Source organism: Aegilops tauschii, chromosome 4, assembly GCF_002575655.3.
Source record: "Aegilops tauschii subsp. strangulata cultivar AL8/78 chromosome 4, Aet v6.0, whole genome shotgun sequence".
Taxonomy (NCBI): Eukaryota; Viridiplantae; Streptophyta; class Magnoliopsida; order Poales; family Poaceae; genus Aegilops; species Aegilops tauschii.
In genome coordinates this window covers 443491927-443507934 of record NC_053038.3, presented here as the reverse complement: position 1 = coordinate 443507934, position 16008 = coordinate 443491927, and the positions used below count along the sequence as shown (strand labels likewise).

The 16008-nt window shown below is 45.8% G+C and overlaps 2 protein-coding genes across 2 annotated transcripts; one reads left to right on the top strand and one right to left on the bottom strand.

Annotated features, from left to right (window-relative positions):
- The first annotated feature begins 957 nt into the window (after nucleotides 1–957).
- Nucleotides 958–3864, top strand: LOC109772877 (vicilin-like seed storage protein At4g36700). Its single transcript, XM_020331579.4, has 5 exons — nucleotides 958–1291; nucleotides 1373–1563; nucleotides 1663–1743; nucleotides 1821–2159; nucleotides 2444–3864. Exons 1-5 carry the CDS (start codon nucleotides 1009–1011, stop codon nucleotides 3626–3628), a joined length of 2079 nt encoding a protein of 692 aa, XP_020187168.3. The 5' UTR covers nucleotides 958–1008; the 3' UTR covers nucleotides 3629–3864.
- Nucleotides 3865–8935: 5071 nt separating this feature from the next.
- LOC109772844 (COP9 signalosome complex subunit 4) lies at nucleotides 8936–14959 on the bottom strand. The gene is made up of 14 exons (XM_020331542.4): nucleotides 14679–14959; nucleotides 14438–14589; nucleotides 12933–13036; nucleotides 12795–12855; nucleotides 12625–12717; nucleotides 12440–12540; nucleotides 12080–12188; nucleotides 10383–10427; nucleotides 10225–10293; nucleotides 10043–10134; nucleotides 9924–9966; nucleotides 9579–9638; nucleotides 9391–9450; nucleotides 8936–9165 (listed from the first exon to the last, which is right to left on the bottom strand). Exons 1-14 carry the CDS (start codon nucleotides 14812–14814, stop codon nucleotides 9091–9093), a joined length of 1200 nt encoding a protein of 399 aa, XP_020187131.1. The 5' UTR covers nucleotides 14815–14959; the 3' UTR covers nucleotides 8936–9090.
- Between the last annotated feature and the right edge of the window lie 1049 nt (nucleotides 14960–16008).

Genomic DNA, 16008 nt, shown 5'->3' with positions numbered 1-16008 from the left:
GACTTGGTTAATTCCTGCCTAAATGAGAGATAAACACATCACTCTCATAACTAAGTTACCTAGATATGTGGTAAAAGATATTATGCTAAAAGATCCTCTCTTAATTAAGAGAAGACTTTTTTATCTTTATCCTTCGCAGAGTATCGGGTACTACCATCTTGGGGTACTCCCAGTGCTCCAAATTCAAAAAAAAAATCTTAATGTTTCAAAAATATCCGGAAAAAAATATGAATGTTCGCAAGGAATTTGACTATAATCCCTAAAAATTTCAGGTTCAAACTCGAAACACACATTGAGAAACAAAAATGTGGCATGGATAGTGTAAAAAAAGGCCAAAGCTACAATATTCACATTTGGATTTCACTTTTTTGTTTCTCAATGTGCATTTCAAGTTTGGACTTGGAATTTTCAGGGGTTGTTGTCGCATTCTTTGTGAACATTCACATTTTTTACAGAATTTTTTAAAAATATTTAAGAATGTTTTTTTTCTGAATACCGGAGTAACCAAGGATATGAGCACCTGATACTTTCCCATCCTTCGCCTCAACGTTTATCTGTCAAGATAACATTGTGCACCCCTTAAGCACCGAAATTAGCAACGGAAGCCGCACCGAAACTTCGGGTAGGATTGTACACCCAGCACCGAAATTAGCAACGGAAGCCGTACCGAAATTTCGCGTAGGGCGGTGGGCACCAATGGATATACATCGCACGGCACGTGCACTCCACCTCACATAGCCAGTGTCCAAGTGGCTAGCATAGGACACACCCCACGGACCACAACACCACCGCGAGTCCTCGAGCCGCCCACCGCCTCCGTCGTGACCAGGGCACGTCGCGCCCATGCACGGCCACCATGCCCACGGCCTCCCACGTAGCTCACGCCACGCATCGCCGCTTCACCAGCTACAGCATCCCAGCGTCTACATATGAGGCGCCATAGCCTCCCGTTCCTTCCACAGACCGCGCGAGGTCAGACGAGACAGCAGAAAAGAAAGACTTGCAAAAATGGCGGTGGCGACAGCTCGGTGGCTCGTCCTGTCCCTGCTCGTGTCCGCCGCGGCCGCGGCGCATGACACGAAATGGAAGGCCGGGGCTGCGGTGGGCGGCCAGGTCGTGGAGAAGGAGCGGCGGAGGGTGGTCGCCGAGAGCGAGGCCGGCACGGTCACGGCCACGGACGTCGCCGACGCGGCGGGCACCGTGTACCGGCTGCAGTTCATAACCATGGACCCCGGCGCTCTGTTCCTGCCCGTGCAGCTGCACGCCGACGCGGTGTTCTACGTGCACAGCGGTACGCAGCATCCATGAACGCTATCAGCAAGCGCACGTGTTTTCTGTGACTAAACTTATGTCGTGATTTTATGGGGGGCAGGGCGGGGCAAGGTGACCTACATCCAAGAAGGGGGCAGCGAGACAAGCTCGCTTGAAGTACAGCGAGGAGACGTGTACAACTTGGAGCAGGGCAGCATCCTGTACATCCAGAGCTACCCCAACGCCACCAGAGAGCGCCTTCGGATCTACGCCATTTTCACCAGCAACGCCATCAACTGCGACGACCCATCGGTACCTACAGAGCGCTTCTATGTTCGTCGGTGATCTACTTATTCATTCATTCTTGAGGCACTGATGAGTGAGTACTTCACTTCGGCCCCGGTATTGCAGCATCCCACTTCAGAAGCATACTCGAGCGTCAGCAATCTACTGAGAGGATTTGATGTAAAGATTCTTCGACAGGGATTTGGGGTAATTAAAATTAGTACTGTATGTATGATCTTGCATAGTTGCATCACATCGATTACATGAATTGTTGGTCTTGTAAGGTTTCCGGTGAAGTGGTGGAGGCAATTCAGTCGGCGAAGAGCCCGCAGTTGATTATAATGTACAATCCAGACCAGGAGAAGAAAGAGAAGTCGAATTGGACGGAAGAAATCTTCGACGCGCTGTGGGGCGACGAGTCCCCACTGAACAAGAAGAAGAAGAAGGATAAGCACAAGAAGAAGGACAAGAAGGACGACAAATCCAAGAGCGAGACGTTCAACTTCTACTCCGGCAAGCCGGACGTCAAGAACTGCTTTGGATGGAGCAAAACCATGACCAACAAGGACCTGCAGAACCTCAAGGGGTCCAACATTGGCATGTTCATGGTGAACCTGACCACGGTAAGTGAGCTAGCAGACTCGGACCAGCGTTCAGTAGTTTCAGTCCTCGTGCTAACATAAAAAATGTTGGGACTTGGGAGTACCTAGAACTCATCTAGATTGAGATACAATTTGGTCTCATTTACTTTAAAAACAAGAACAAATACAACCCACGTCAGCACACACGCATCTTATAGCATCAATGGCTAATTCAATGGCTATAAAAGGTGAATGGGACCAAATTATATCTCATCCAGATGAGTTCTAGCAAAACTGAAAAATGTTTGCACTGATCAATTTTGTAGGGGTCTATGATGGGGCCTCACTGGAACCCGAAAGCCACGGAGATCGCCATCGTCACCCACGGGTCAGGGATCGTGCAGGTGGTATGCCCGAGCACCGCGTCGGGCGCCGGAGGCGGTCACGGCCACCACGACGAGGGCGGCCGCGGGGGCGGCGATCACGGTCACCACGATGAGGGCGGCCGCAGGAGGGGCGATCACGGTCACCACGACGAGGGCGGCCGCAGGGGCGGAGACCACGGGCAAGGAGGCGTAGAGTGCAAGAATTCAGTGTTCAGAGTGAAGGAAGGCGACGTGTTCGTGGTGCCGAGGTTCCACCCGATGGCGCAGCTGTCCTTCAACAACGGGTCGTTCGTGTTCGTCGGGTTCAGCACCCACATGGGGGAGAACAACCCGCAGTTCCTGGCCGGGGAGCATTCGGTGCTGCAGGTGATCGGCAAGGAGATAGTGGCGCTGGCGCTGGGGCAGAAGAACACGACCGCCGTGGAGCAGCTGCTGTCGGCCAAGAGCGGGTCGACCATAATGGCGTGCATCTCGTGCGCGGAGGAGCTGGAGAGGAAGGCGGAGAAGGAGGAGCAGGAGGGCGGGAAGGGGGAGCGGGAGCGGGAAGAGGAGGAAGAGAGGGAGAGGAAGCAGAGAGAGGAGGAAGAGCGGAAGAAGCGGGAGGAGGAGGAAAGAGCAAGGAGAGAGGAGGAAGAGAGGGCGAGGAGGGAGGAGGAAAGGAAGAAGCGGGAGGAGGAAGAGCAGAGGAAACGAGAGGAGGAAGAGAGGAAGAGGAGGGAGCAAGAAGAGGAAGAAGAAAGGAGGAGGAGGGAGGAGGAAGAAGGTGGCGGAGGCCAAGGCGGGGGAGGAGGTGATGATCCAAGGGAGGAGGAAGAACGGCGGAGGGAGGAGGAAGAAGGTGGCGGAGGCCAAGGCGGAGGAGGAGACGATCCGAGGGAGGAAGAGGAAGAGCGGCGGAGGAGAGAGGAGGAAGAGGGAGGCGGAGGCCAAGGCGGACGAGGAGACGATCCGAGGGAAGAAGAGGAACGGAGGAGGGAGGAAGAAGGAGGCCGTGGCGGCAGAGGCGGAGATGACCCGTGGGAAGAGGAGGAAGGCGACTGGGGAGACTCCTCCAAGTACCGCGCGGCCACGAACCTGAAGAAGCGCTACCGTGGTCGCAAGGGCGCCGTGTTCCAGAGCGCCTGAACAAGAACTGTTCCAGTCACCTTGCACGCTCTCTGCTCCACCCTTTCCCCGCGTACCGCTGTACGAATAATGGTGGCCATCCTAGTTGTGTGGCTCTGTTCAGTCTACTGTAGTCTCTACGTAGTTTTGTTGGGTCCGTCGTTGCCACAATGCCACTGTGTCTTGCTGTAGCCGGTGTATAGAAGAGCTTGTGCATTATGCCTGCGTATAAATAAAGGAGCCGTTCATCGCCGCAATGGTTTTGCAAACTACTTAAAGGTCCGTAAAGTTGCTCATCAACGATGAAGCCGCTACGAGCTCACCTCGGGTGAAGAGGTGATCCCTCTCCTTCTCCGTGGAGAGGGAACTGCCCTGGTAAAGCTGCTGATCAATGATGGAACCGCGTCGAGCTCGAGTGAGAAGATCAATGATGGAACCGCGTCAAGCTCGAGTGAGAAGGTGATCTGTCTTCTCCTTCTTAATGGAGAGGGACCTGCCCTGGTGAAGTGTCTTTTTCTTTTTAGTGGAGAGGGACATGTGCTGGTAAAGCGGTGATCTGTTTTTTTAGTGGAGAGAGACTTGCGCTAGTAAAATTGTTTTCTTCTTCTTAGTGAAGAGGACCTGTGCTAGTAAAATTGTTGATCAGCAATGGAGCCGCGTCGAGCTCGGATGAAAAGGTGATCTGTTCTTTTCCTTAATGGAGAGGGACCTGCGCTGGTAAAGCTGCTGATCAATGATGAGCCGTGTCAAGCTCGAGTGGGCGATTTCTCTTTTTCTTAGTGCAGAGGGACTTGCTTTGGTTTTTTCTAAGGATTATCCTATCTTACCAATTAGGTGATATTGATGTTTACATGGCTTGTAACTGAATTTTTATGTTATTAAAATAAAACACGTATTACTATGAAAAAATAATCTATCACAATGCACTGGATGCTGACCGCTAGTGCATAATCTCCTTCCATCCCGGAAATTCGCTCATCTGCTCATAGAAGAACAGTGGAATAATAAAAGTTGAAAATATTTGCTACTTCTTTTACATGAAAGAAAGAAGATGAACAAATTCTTTATGGAGTAAAATGCATCACTAGTCATTGTACTTATGTTTTTTTGCGGGGAAACACAGAGAGCTTTTTATTCATATGAAAGCATTCTCAGGACAATCAGCCAAGAGGCTGGTCACCAAGAATTCTCAAGCCAGCTATCGGTCACATTCAGAGTGTAAGCACGCTTTGCACAAAGATGCGCCGGGACGTTAGCCGACCTGTTTACATGCTGAATATCAAACAAAGTAAAATTATTACATATCTCTCCTATCTCTACTAATAAAGGAGCCACAATTGAACGAGAATTGTGGCGAGTGGTCCAGAGCGTCACCATCTCCAAGCAATCAGTTTCCATTATCACATGCGAAAAACCTCGAAGAGAAGCGAACCGAACTCCATCTCGTACTGATAAACCCTCCATAATCAAGGGATCAGAAATACCCAAATATGGTTTGCACCAAGCTTCGAGGAGCGCCGAAGAGGATCGAGCCACCCCTCCCGCACCGCCCCTGTCATCGGCCAAATTTAAGGCTCCATCTGTGGTGACCTTGACAACACCTTCATCAGGTGGTCTCCAGCCGAAACCAGGCAAAATCATCGCATCTCTCCGTGGTAGATGAAGAAGGGCGATCGTCTCCTTAGTGGCCCTGATCGTAGCCGTAGGATTCCTTCCCTCTTCGCCGTGTTTGATCCGGTTCCGGGAGTGCCATATAGACCACATTATGGTGGTGATCTTGGCGCGGTCATCGTTTGTAAACCGGGGATCACATGTGATATCCCGCGCCCATGAGTCTGGGTGAAGACGAGGCAATCTGAGGCCAAACCATGCAGCCGCTTCCTCCCAGAAGCACTTTGCATGTGAACAGTGTATGAGTGCATGCTCCAGATTTTCATCCATAGCCAAACAAACTTTGCATCGACAAATCTCTGCAATATGTCGATGGTTAAGAGTGGCTTCATCCGGAAGAATTCCACGAAGAACCCTCCACCAGAACACTCTCACCTTCGGAATAACATTCAATTTCCATAGGGATTTTCACATCTGTGTATCATCCTCTGAGGTCCCGGTAGCCGTCCCTTCCTCTAGAGCAACACGCTCTTTCTGAGTCACGAGAGCACGGTACGCCGACTTCACAGTGTAGTTCCCCGATCTTTCAAATGCCCATGCAAGAAAATCATCTCCACCTCCTTGCCGAATAGGGATGTTCAATATTGCTTCAGCATCAGGCGCAATGAAATTATATCGAACAAGCTCTTGTCTCCACGACCAGTTAGATGGATCAATAAGCTCAGACACACGCTCAATAGTTGTATGCTGAGGCCGAAACATAGGAGACATAGATATTGTACCTGGGATCCATTTATCGTTCCAGGCTGATATGGAGGAGCCATCGCCCACTCGAAAGATCAGTCCGGATCGAAGGGCTTCCCTCCCCGCCATGATCGCCCTCCATGTGGCCGACGCTGACTTTGGTATAGTAGCATTTATGAAGTCAGTGTCGGGGAAGTAGCGACCCTTCAGAACTTGCACATAGGGAACTCGGGTTGGTGAGGAATCGCCATCCGTGTTTGCCCAGCATAGCAAGATTGAAAAGTTGCGGGTCTCTGAACCCCATCCCGCCCTTGCACTTGGGTGTAGCTAGCTCCTTTCAGGACACCCAATGCAATGATTTCTTGTCAAGAGAGCTACTCCAAAAATATTTGGCCATTGGTGAAGTAAGACTCTTACAAACTTTCTTGGTCAGTAGGAATGTACTCATTGGATAAGTAGGAATTGATTGAACGACAGATTTGAGAAGAGTCTCTCGACCTGCACACGCCAATAATTTTTCCGACCAGCCTTGTATTTTCCCGTGAGCTCTTTCGCTGATATGATCAAATGTACCGCTGGTAATCCGACCCACAGCAGTAGGGAGCCCCAGGTATTTCTCACTGAATGCTTGCACATGGATATTTAATGTTGCTTGCAGAACCTGCCTCAACGAATCAGGAGTGTTAGTACTGAAGTATACTGAACTTTTATCACGATTAACACTTTGGCCCGAAGCCTCTCCATAAATCCTGAGAATCTCATTGAGTCTGAGAACACTTGGATTACTTGCATTGATGAAAATCAAACTGTCATCCGCAAATGATAAATGTGTGACCCATGGTGATCTATAACTCACCCTCAGACCCGTGTCTATGGTTACTCCACTGTCAAAAGCTTATTTTGGTCATTGTACTTAAAAATACGATCAATACAGTCACTAAATACGACTTAAGGTGATTATACGGTCACTGACACACCGTATAACTTAGTATTTTGCCTACTTTAACCGGTCAAACTGTCTGTGTGACAAATAAGCAGCCTAGTCAGCCAACGTTCTCTCTACCTTTATGCGAGTCCCACCTGTTAGCGAGTTGAAAGAAATAAAAAGAAAATAGAGTGCACCAGTGAGGTTCGAACTTGAGATCTCAGGGCGGCGCAAGCCATCTTACGTTCACTAGGTTTATGTGAGTTCCGCCGAGTCGTTCCGTCGCGATCGTATCCATCCTGTTGGTGCTAGTGCAAGCCACCGGCCAGAAGCGATACGTACGTACGTCTACCGCAAGACTAAACGTGCACGTGCTGTTAGTCAAGAGATCAATCAAGCAGTTTGCTAGCTTGCTTGCTTTTTTTCTTTTCAAATTGAGGGGCGATGCCCCCGATTTCATTTCATATAATGAAAAGAAACCGATAAACGCTAGCTTGCTTGCTTCCTCACACGTATGTGTAATAGCTCGAGATGATTTGATCTAGCGTTCTACTCCCTCCGTTTCTAAATATAAGTCTTTTTAAAGATTTATTTTAGAGTGTAGATTCATTTATTTTGTTCTGTTTGTAGTCCATATTAAAATCTTTAAAAAGACTAATATTTAGGAACGGAGAGAGTAAAAACCAACAATCGTCTGCCGTTCCTGAGGTCTCAGCCCTCGCGCCATGTCTTTCACGTTTACACCGCGACCATGTATCTCCTGGCCTTCAGCGTCAGCTGGTTCGCATGCAGCCTGCCGCCGCTTGGCGCGCTCGTGCAATTTCTCACCATATTCGCATCATTCACCACATGCACGTACACACACAAGCATAAGCACAAACACAGCTCGGTACGCACGCACATAAAGCAGCCGCCGCCTGGCATGGCTAGCGCGAGTGGACAGTACTGTCGGGGTGTACATCGTGATGCCGGTCATCCGGGACAGGGTCTCATGAGCGCTCGCCAACTGATAGATGTCAGTGGATGCACAGGAGCTGCGAGAGGAGGCGGTGCAAGGCATACCAACTCTTTGTCTGTGTGAGATGGCCACATGGACGACAACGGCGGCACCCACACCGGTCGCTCTCCTTGCCGTGCGCGCGTACCATGGCGGCCCGGCTGCTGGAGCACGCCCCGGCGGCCTCCGATGTGTCATGTGTGCATGCTGTGTGGTGTGTGCTAGGCTGCTAGCGAGTGTGTGCATGCGTGTTTCGTATTCTGATAATAAGGGGATAGGCTCTTGTTATTTAGCATGACTAACCGTGGTTCAGTTGGCTAGCTCGTTTCGGCGGTAGTCAAAAGTCCAAGTTTCTAATCCCTACTGCACATAATTTTTCCTATTTATTTCTTCATTCAACTAGCTGACTAGGCTACTTATTTGCCACATAGGCAGTTTGACCGGTCAAAGTAGGCAAAATACGAAGCTATATGATGAGTCAGTGACCGTATAATCACCTTGAGTTGTATTTAGTGACCGTATTGACCGTATTCCTGAATAGTGACCAAAGTGAGCTTTCGACACAAGTACAATGATTAGTGATGCATTTTACTCTTCTTTATGTGCTGGAAAGTTGCAGACCATGTGATATCCGGGGAGCTCGGGACAGAAAATAAAATCAACAGTTTTGAACCTTTCTCAAGGCACAGAATTTGTTCCAACACGAGTAGATATCCATCCCATCTGTACATGTTCTGATTACTGTGCTGTTGTTGAATTATTATGTTTTGAGGCGTGAGTTCTAGCCATGGAATAGGCATAGATTGATAATCCAAGACGTAGTCATGCATTTGAGAAGAGGGGGAATAACAAGGCTTTAAAATTACGAATAGATGCTCATACTGCGCTAGCCTGGAATCTAGTACTCCAGCGATGCTCATACTATGACATTGTCAAAAAAACGTCTTTTATATTAAGTTAGAAGATTATTTGTGTTGCATAGTGCTTCCCAGCGATGGCCGTGCAAAACCATTTACCCACTTCAATAACAAAGAGCATAACTCAGTCGGCATTTTCCACGCAAATTTCACATGAGATGATCGCATAGCAGAATCGGTTCCGGAAGTATCAGTCAACGGCAAAACATCTGTACAAAAATGTTAATCCACCGACTTGACCCGAGTTAAATCATAGACACCATCGAAACAACTGGGTGAACAGACTCCCTCAGACAGGTATAGCGATCCCTTTGCTCGACATGCTGTCAAGGATGTCGTTCAGCGCTTGGCACAATCCAGCAATCTGCAGGTGTGGCAAAGTTGTTGCAATCCATGATTAGAAACGGACGGATGCGTTTTCCTGATAGTTGTTGTAAACGTAGCAGGTACTTGTGGAGAAATTTTTGGTGTCCAGTGCACGAAGGCAAGTGCAAGTATGCAACAGTTCTATCAAGGCTAGTTTCCCGCTTTAACTAAATTTAAAAAAAGGTTAAAACTAGGAAGAAATGAAATACAATGCAAAACTAACCTGTTGGTCCCACTGCTGTAGCCCTTCGGTGTCATCCTCAAAGTGTATCACAGCCTCAACCTGTGGAACAAAGATGTATGCATGAATTTCAGACTGATAACACAAAGATGTGGTTGAGTAATTCTATTCCAGAATTTCATGATCCAATAGCAGATAGTGAATGCCAAGAGAGAGGGCTCATAAAATACCTGATCAATTGAACCCCGCATTCTATCTTCACAGATCATTCGACATGCTATCTTCTCAGCCTGCCAGTAAGAAGTCAATGGTAAGAAGGCTTAAAATTTAAATGGTATCCTAGATTAAGTTCAGAACTCTGCACCCTGTATTTGTATAGCAGTAGAAACCAAAATAAGAACAAGGAGCTGAGCCTGACAAATGTTTCCATGTTTTGGTTGTAAATTTAAATATGTTCCGTTATTAAGTTACACAGCATTGCAACTTCCCTTTTACAAGCCACAAACAATATGGCAAAATATTGCAGAGTAGAGTTCAGGGAAATGAAAGAAACAGCACATTCACAAAGAATTTACCTTTCTAGGGTCAATGCCCAACAATGTTCCAAGCTCCTCAAAGCTGCAGAAATGAATTGATGGTCTGTTAGGTTGAATAAACCAATACTGAATGCACAACAATATCCATGAATACTGACCTGATATTGGTGTAAAGTTTACTGGCACTAAGGAGATTATGCTCAATCATCGCCCGGTCAAGCACAGTAGAGTTGTCTGGCAGAAGGGCTTTCTGTTGAACAGTAATTAGAAAATCCAGTCAGGAATACCATAAATGAGAACTTATTTTCAACGAGGTACAGATGACTAAAAGTTTCCCTACTTGATGCGGCTTCAGCTCCTCTGCAAATGCATCAATTTCTGGTTTCCTCAAAATCCTTTCAAGAAAAACCTGAATATTTGGATAAAGTGCAGACCCTATCAACGAAGAGAACTTATATTCCAAACATAATGCCAGGGGAGTATATCAATGTCAGATACCTTCTGCAGTATTGGGTATATCTTGAGCTTCGAGCATCTTTCATCCTGGAAGGGGCAAATTATTATAACATCATGCCATAAGTCATAGTTTAGGAGTCATTATGATAAGATACACTGGAAAATAAAAATATTTGCACATGACTAAGGTACCCATTATGTTTGTTTCAGGCAGCATAGCTAAAAGACCAAAACATTCAGCGAAAATAAGATGTATAGGTTGCCTGCCAGCGGACAGTTTAAAACTGTGGTGGAAGATGTTCAAAACTAGCAAAATAATTACCAAAAAAGTTAAACATAATTGGTTCACAGGATTATGATATTAGTAAGACCAAATTGGAAAAAAGCCATAGAACGGCGTGTTTTTAGACCTTGGATGGGTTTAGCAAACAGTAGGTTTAACGGCCCTGGGTTCCCACAAATCCTGGATGCAATCTAATTTATTTCACGTTAACTTGATCAGATAACAGGGGAAAGACAATATGATGAGTGGCAAATTAAAATTGTTACCAACCAAAGAGAAAATAGAGACGAAATGAGGCATCACAAGCCCACTATGACAGTAAGGTAAAGCCACAGCTCATCCAAGTTAAAAACTTAACCAGTTAGTCTAAAACCCAAGATAGGTGACACAGCTCCAACTCTAAAGAGAACAAGCAGATGGGGTGGGGGGGCAAGACCATGGTTATGGGTGGGGTTAGAGGCTATTTGGATTGCGCCAAGCCAGCCCCGCCAATCTATGGGCAAGCCAAATAATGAATCGAGGATTCCCCCACCCGCGACATGCCAACAATTTGGCAGAAATTGAACTGCATGAAGTGAGGTGTGCTGGACCCACCAAATAATTGTTGCCCAACTAAACATGCAACCAGATCTGGTCAACGGCCAACTTTTTGGAAGGGCAGCTCACGGCTCCCATCTAAAGAGCCCCTTGAATTCAGAGCTTGTTTACCATCTTGCCATTATTACAAATAAACATTTCTCGGTACCCTGCGGGTGCAGGGATCGAAGCCTGGTGCATCTATACTTGGGCCTTAGTACCACAAGGGCAAAATTGACCAGCGAACTCCTAATCGTCCAACATCATATTATGTTGTGCTTTGCCAAGACAGCTCCAGCAACATGTATTCGGGTTATGGAGGGAGTACTCCCTTCATTCCAGTGAATAAAGTGCACGCGTATCTCGAGAATCAAGTTTGACCGTCAAGTTTAACCAACAAAATGTGGGTTATGTGCAGCAAAAGTTATACTGTTGAATTTGTATTTGAAAAGACCAGTGGTATAATTGTAAAGTCACGTAACTTATATATTATTGGTCAAATTAATGATCAATGTTAAAACTCAACGAAACTACTCTGCACACAACAATGCACATACTAATTTTGTACGATGCCTACTTTGAACGGTTCTGATTTGCAAAATGATGCAATCTAATGGATGATTTGATCCATCATACAAAAATTGTAAGGAAAGCTATCGTATGTATAGCACTGCTCAAATCTCAAAATGTGTGTTAACAACTTAAACCAGTGGGACTAAAACTCTAAATAAATGACGTGGCTTGCATTGATGGTTTCCAATTGGCAAAACAGGATCAAGAGAGAACTAAGACTATCATGATGGTTAGAAGTTACTGGAGCAATTAATGATAATGGATTAAATAATAAAGGTGTGAAGCCACAGGAGCTAAAAGCCAATACCTTGTACAATGTAGCAAGAACACGGGAGCGTTGTGGGCCAGCACCAGCCAATATTGTGCATGTTACAGCAGCACTAAGAGCTTGCTCAAGAGCATTTTCATCAATCTCTCTGAGAAAATACAGAAACAATGTTCCATCAAGATTTTTGAGAACAAAATATGGAAGCAATATCAGTTCCAAACACGACTTGCCAATAACCACTGCAGTATCTAAACATGAGTGTCAAATAGGGTAATTTATTTCATATAATGAGCAAAATATTGAAATAGCAAGTGTGTAAAGTAGAGATTAGGCACCACTACACCGGCAAGGCAACAAAGGACCATAGAAAACAGAACATTAAAAGGGAGTAAGCCTTACTCATCCCCGATTTGGCGTTGCTCAATCTGAGAGATACCATAGTACCGAAGTGCAGCTTCCAAGAATTTACGCTTTAGATCTAAAATTCTCGCATAGCAGACCTATAAGAGATATAAGAAGGGAACTAAATTGTTGTCCTTGGTTGTAGGCAGATAGATTGTTAAACTATTTCTGAACCAACAAACCTTGTATTGTAAGTTCAGAACTTCCTGGTTGCTGTTTGTGACCAAAAACGAGGCTTTGTTGATAAAAGCTTCAGCATTCACTGCATCATCATCCTACAAAATTAAGAAGTACATTAGTCCAGCTGACAATGCAAATGAGCCAATGACAACAAAGGCTAAACAGCACTAACCTCCAAATAGAGTCGCGCAATCTGGACGCACTTGGATAATTTGTTTGTGTCATCAAGCATCCTGGTTTTTTAGCAGATGGTCAGATTTCCCAGACTTATAAAATTCATTGACATGTAAAGAGAGACAAAAGCTTCTACCTGATTCCTGAGTCCAAGTCAATGCCACTAAGCATTTGTGCTGCTCTCGACCATTGTTGTTCAGATTCATACAGTTCTGCAAGCTTCTCCCTAATCACCACTACCTGGATATAGACAGACAGAAAAATTATATGTTAAGAATGTTGCAACACTTCTTTTTAATAACAACAAGGTCAATCATGAAATCACCGAAGAAGATTTAATGAGTGGTTACAAAGCCCACAGAAACAGATATTAAGTCAGTTATTTGTGGTAGAGAAACAAATCTAGAGATTCACATTCTCTAGATTTACATGAAGAAGCTGGAATAGCAGTAAATATCACATATAATTCACCGGATAATTTCTTTCACAAGATGACAAGCATGATGCAGCCATAACTGCTAATTTCTTTCACAAATTGCTTTCACAAGATAGATTTACATTCTATCTTGGTTTACTTTGATGGTACCTACTACCTAGAATATGAATATCTAAGACCTTTGACATAATTGCAATAAATAGAAATCATACTACTCCATAACTGCTAATTTTAGTGACTGTTCTCAGCAGCTTAACAAAGTTTAAACCAATGACAATATAAATTGCAACTTCAACAAGAACTCCGAAACAGTAACAGTAAAGAAGTAAACCACAGATATTTAGATTTCTGAAATGCAATGCATAAGAGGGACATGATGCACGAAGCTATAGGTAGATATTCAGGTTTCTGCAATGCAACCCATATGAACATAGAATGAGTAGCAACAGTAATTCCTATATTGCATTATTTTCTCTACTCACAGACAAGATCATGAGGTATTATAAAACTATAATCCTTGAGCAATAATTTTCCTGTTTATACCTAGTATCGAACTATCACACAGATAATCAAAATAAGTTAACCATGTGGGGTAATAAGCTTAAGGAATTGGATCAAATGGCTGATAAGTGGCTTATAATGACTGGACACCAAATCAATAGGTCTTCATAATGGATTACAGACTAACACGGCTTGTCAAAGCTGTGTAGTTGACTGCCTGACTGGCATAACTCAACTATAGCTCTATTTCCCCTGAAAAATATGCCACACGGAAATCTAAATGGTAGAGAGCATCAACAAAAAATGCATAACATTAAACTCAATACTTGCCTTTGCATACATAATCTAAGCTGAGACTGCATAAATGAGATAACAGGATGACATCATCTTCATGCAATGCATATTCCCTTGGATAAAAATTAGCCAACACCCAAATTGGCCACTCCAAAGCAAATCTCACGAGAACAGAAAATCCCATTACAGCAATAGCTCCATACGTACTACTAGTAGTTACTGGGCAAGTTCAAAATTGAGTGGCAGGTGTGACCAACTGTCAAAACAAAAGTGCTGTGATAGCAATTTCCCAAAAATTATATCATGGCATTGCATAGTAGCTATGCAGGCTGTGCAGTACAACATACTACAACTAGTACAGAGCAATCTGGTACTTAAAATTAGTCTGCTAGGAACCGAAGGGTGCCTACCTGCTCCTCGAAGGAGACCACACGAGGCTGGATCTGCGTGAGCGCGTAGTGGGCAACCTCCTTCTGAGAGTCCGGCTCCAGCTTCCCCAGCTCCTGCGCGAACGTCTGCAGCAGCTGACGCGACACCACGAGAGGCACCTCATCCGACACCACTGCGCTCGCAACAATCCCGGCCATTACGCCCAGAACAAAAATTAAATACCCAGAAATCTAGGGCTAGGGTTTCAGTGAAGCGCGTTACTGTGGTTGAGGAAGCGCTTCGCCTGGGGGATGTCCGGCGGGGAAGACGAGATGACGGAGGCGAGGATGTGGCGGTACTGCTCGATCTTCTGGCGCTGGTCGGCGATCGCCGCCGCGCTTGCGAGGGCGCTGTCCATGGCTTCCTCCGCCTGGGCTACCGCGGACAGCCGCAGGGGTTGGTGGTTGTCGCCGGCGTCGGAGATGGAGTGGCCTAGGGTTTTGGCGTTTGATCTGCGGAGAAGATGAGGGGAAAAGCTATAACTGGGTTTTGCAGATGAACTGGGTCGGATATATTCTGCTGGGGAGTAGGACGATGGGCCGCCTTATGTTTTTTCTAGTCGTGGGCCGCCTTGTTATTTGGGCCTAAAGTTTTGGTTTCGTCTTGAGACTCTATGGGCAACTGAGCCTTTAGTTTTATTTTTTTTATTTTCTTTGACGCGTCCTTCAGTTTTATCGAGAGCAACTACTTAACGAGCGCTCCTTCGGGAGCCCCGCAACAATCAGCGCCACTTGGCAAGACCTCAGTCGCCCGCCCCGTGTCGCGCTCTGGGCGCTTCCTCTGGATATTTTTTTCCACACACGTTTTCGGCTTTTAAACGGGTTTTTTTTTGGTATTTTCGACGTTTCAGTTTCTACCGGTCTTCCTTAGCTTTTGGGTCAAAAAAATTACGCGAAAAAAATGTGTTTTCTTTTATTATTATTTCACGAGAGTCATGGTTTTGCTTCCGTGAAAGGCACGGATGTGCTTCCGCGAGAGTCACGGCTGTGCCTTTCGGAAACGGAAAAAAACATAGTTTTTGTTTTTTTTCCTTTCGCAAGAGGCATGGTTTTGCTTCCGCGAGAGGCACGGTCATGCTTTCGCGAGAGTTACGGTCGTGCCTTTCGGAAACAAAAAAAACGCATTTTCTAAAAAAAAAATCCTTCTGCGAGAGGCACGGTTTTGCTTTCGTAAGAGGCACGATTGTGCTTTCGCTAGAGTCACGGCCGTGCCTTTCGAAAAAGGAAAAAAACGTGTTTTCTGTTTTTTTTTCTTCCGCAAGAGGCACGGTTTTTTTTCGCGAAAGGCACGGTTGTGCTTTCATGAGAGTCACGGCCTCTCGAAAACAGAAAAAAAACGCGTTTTCTGTTTTTTTCCTTCCGCGAGAGTCACGGTCGTGCCTCTCGGAAAAGGAAAAAACACGTTTTCTGTTTTTTTTCCTTCCGCGAGAGGCACGGGCGTGCTTTCGCGGGAGGAACGAGCGTGGCTCTTTCGGAAAGGGGAAAAACCCGTGCTCCCTGGTCGGTTTTTTCGTCCAGTTGTTTCGTGAAAAAAGGTTCGTCAAAACCTATCA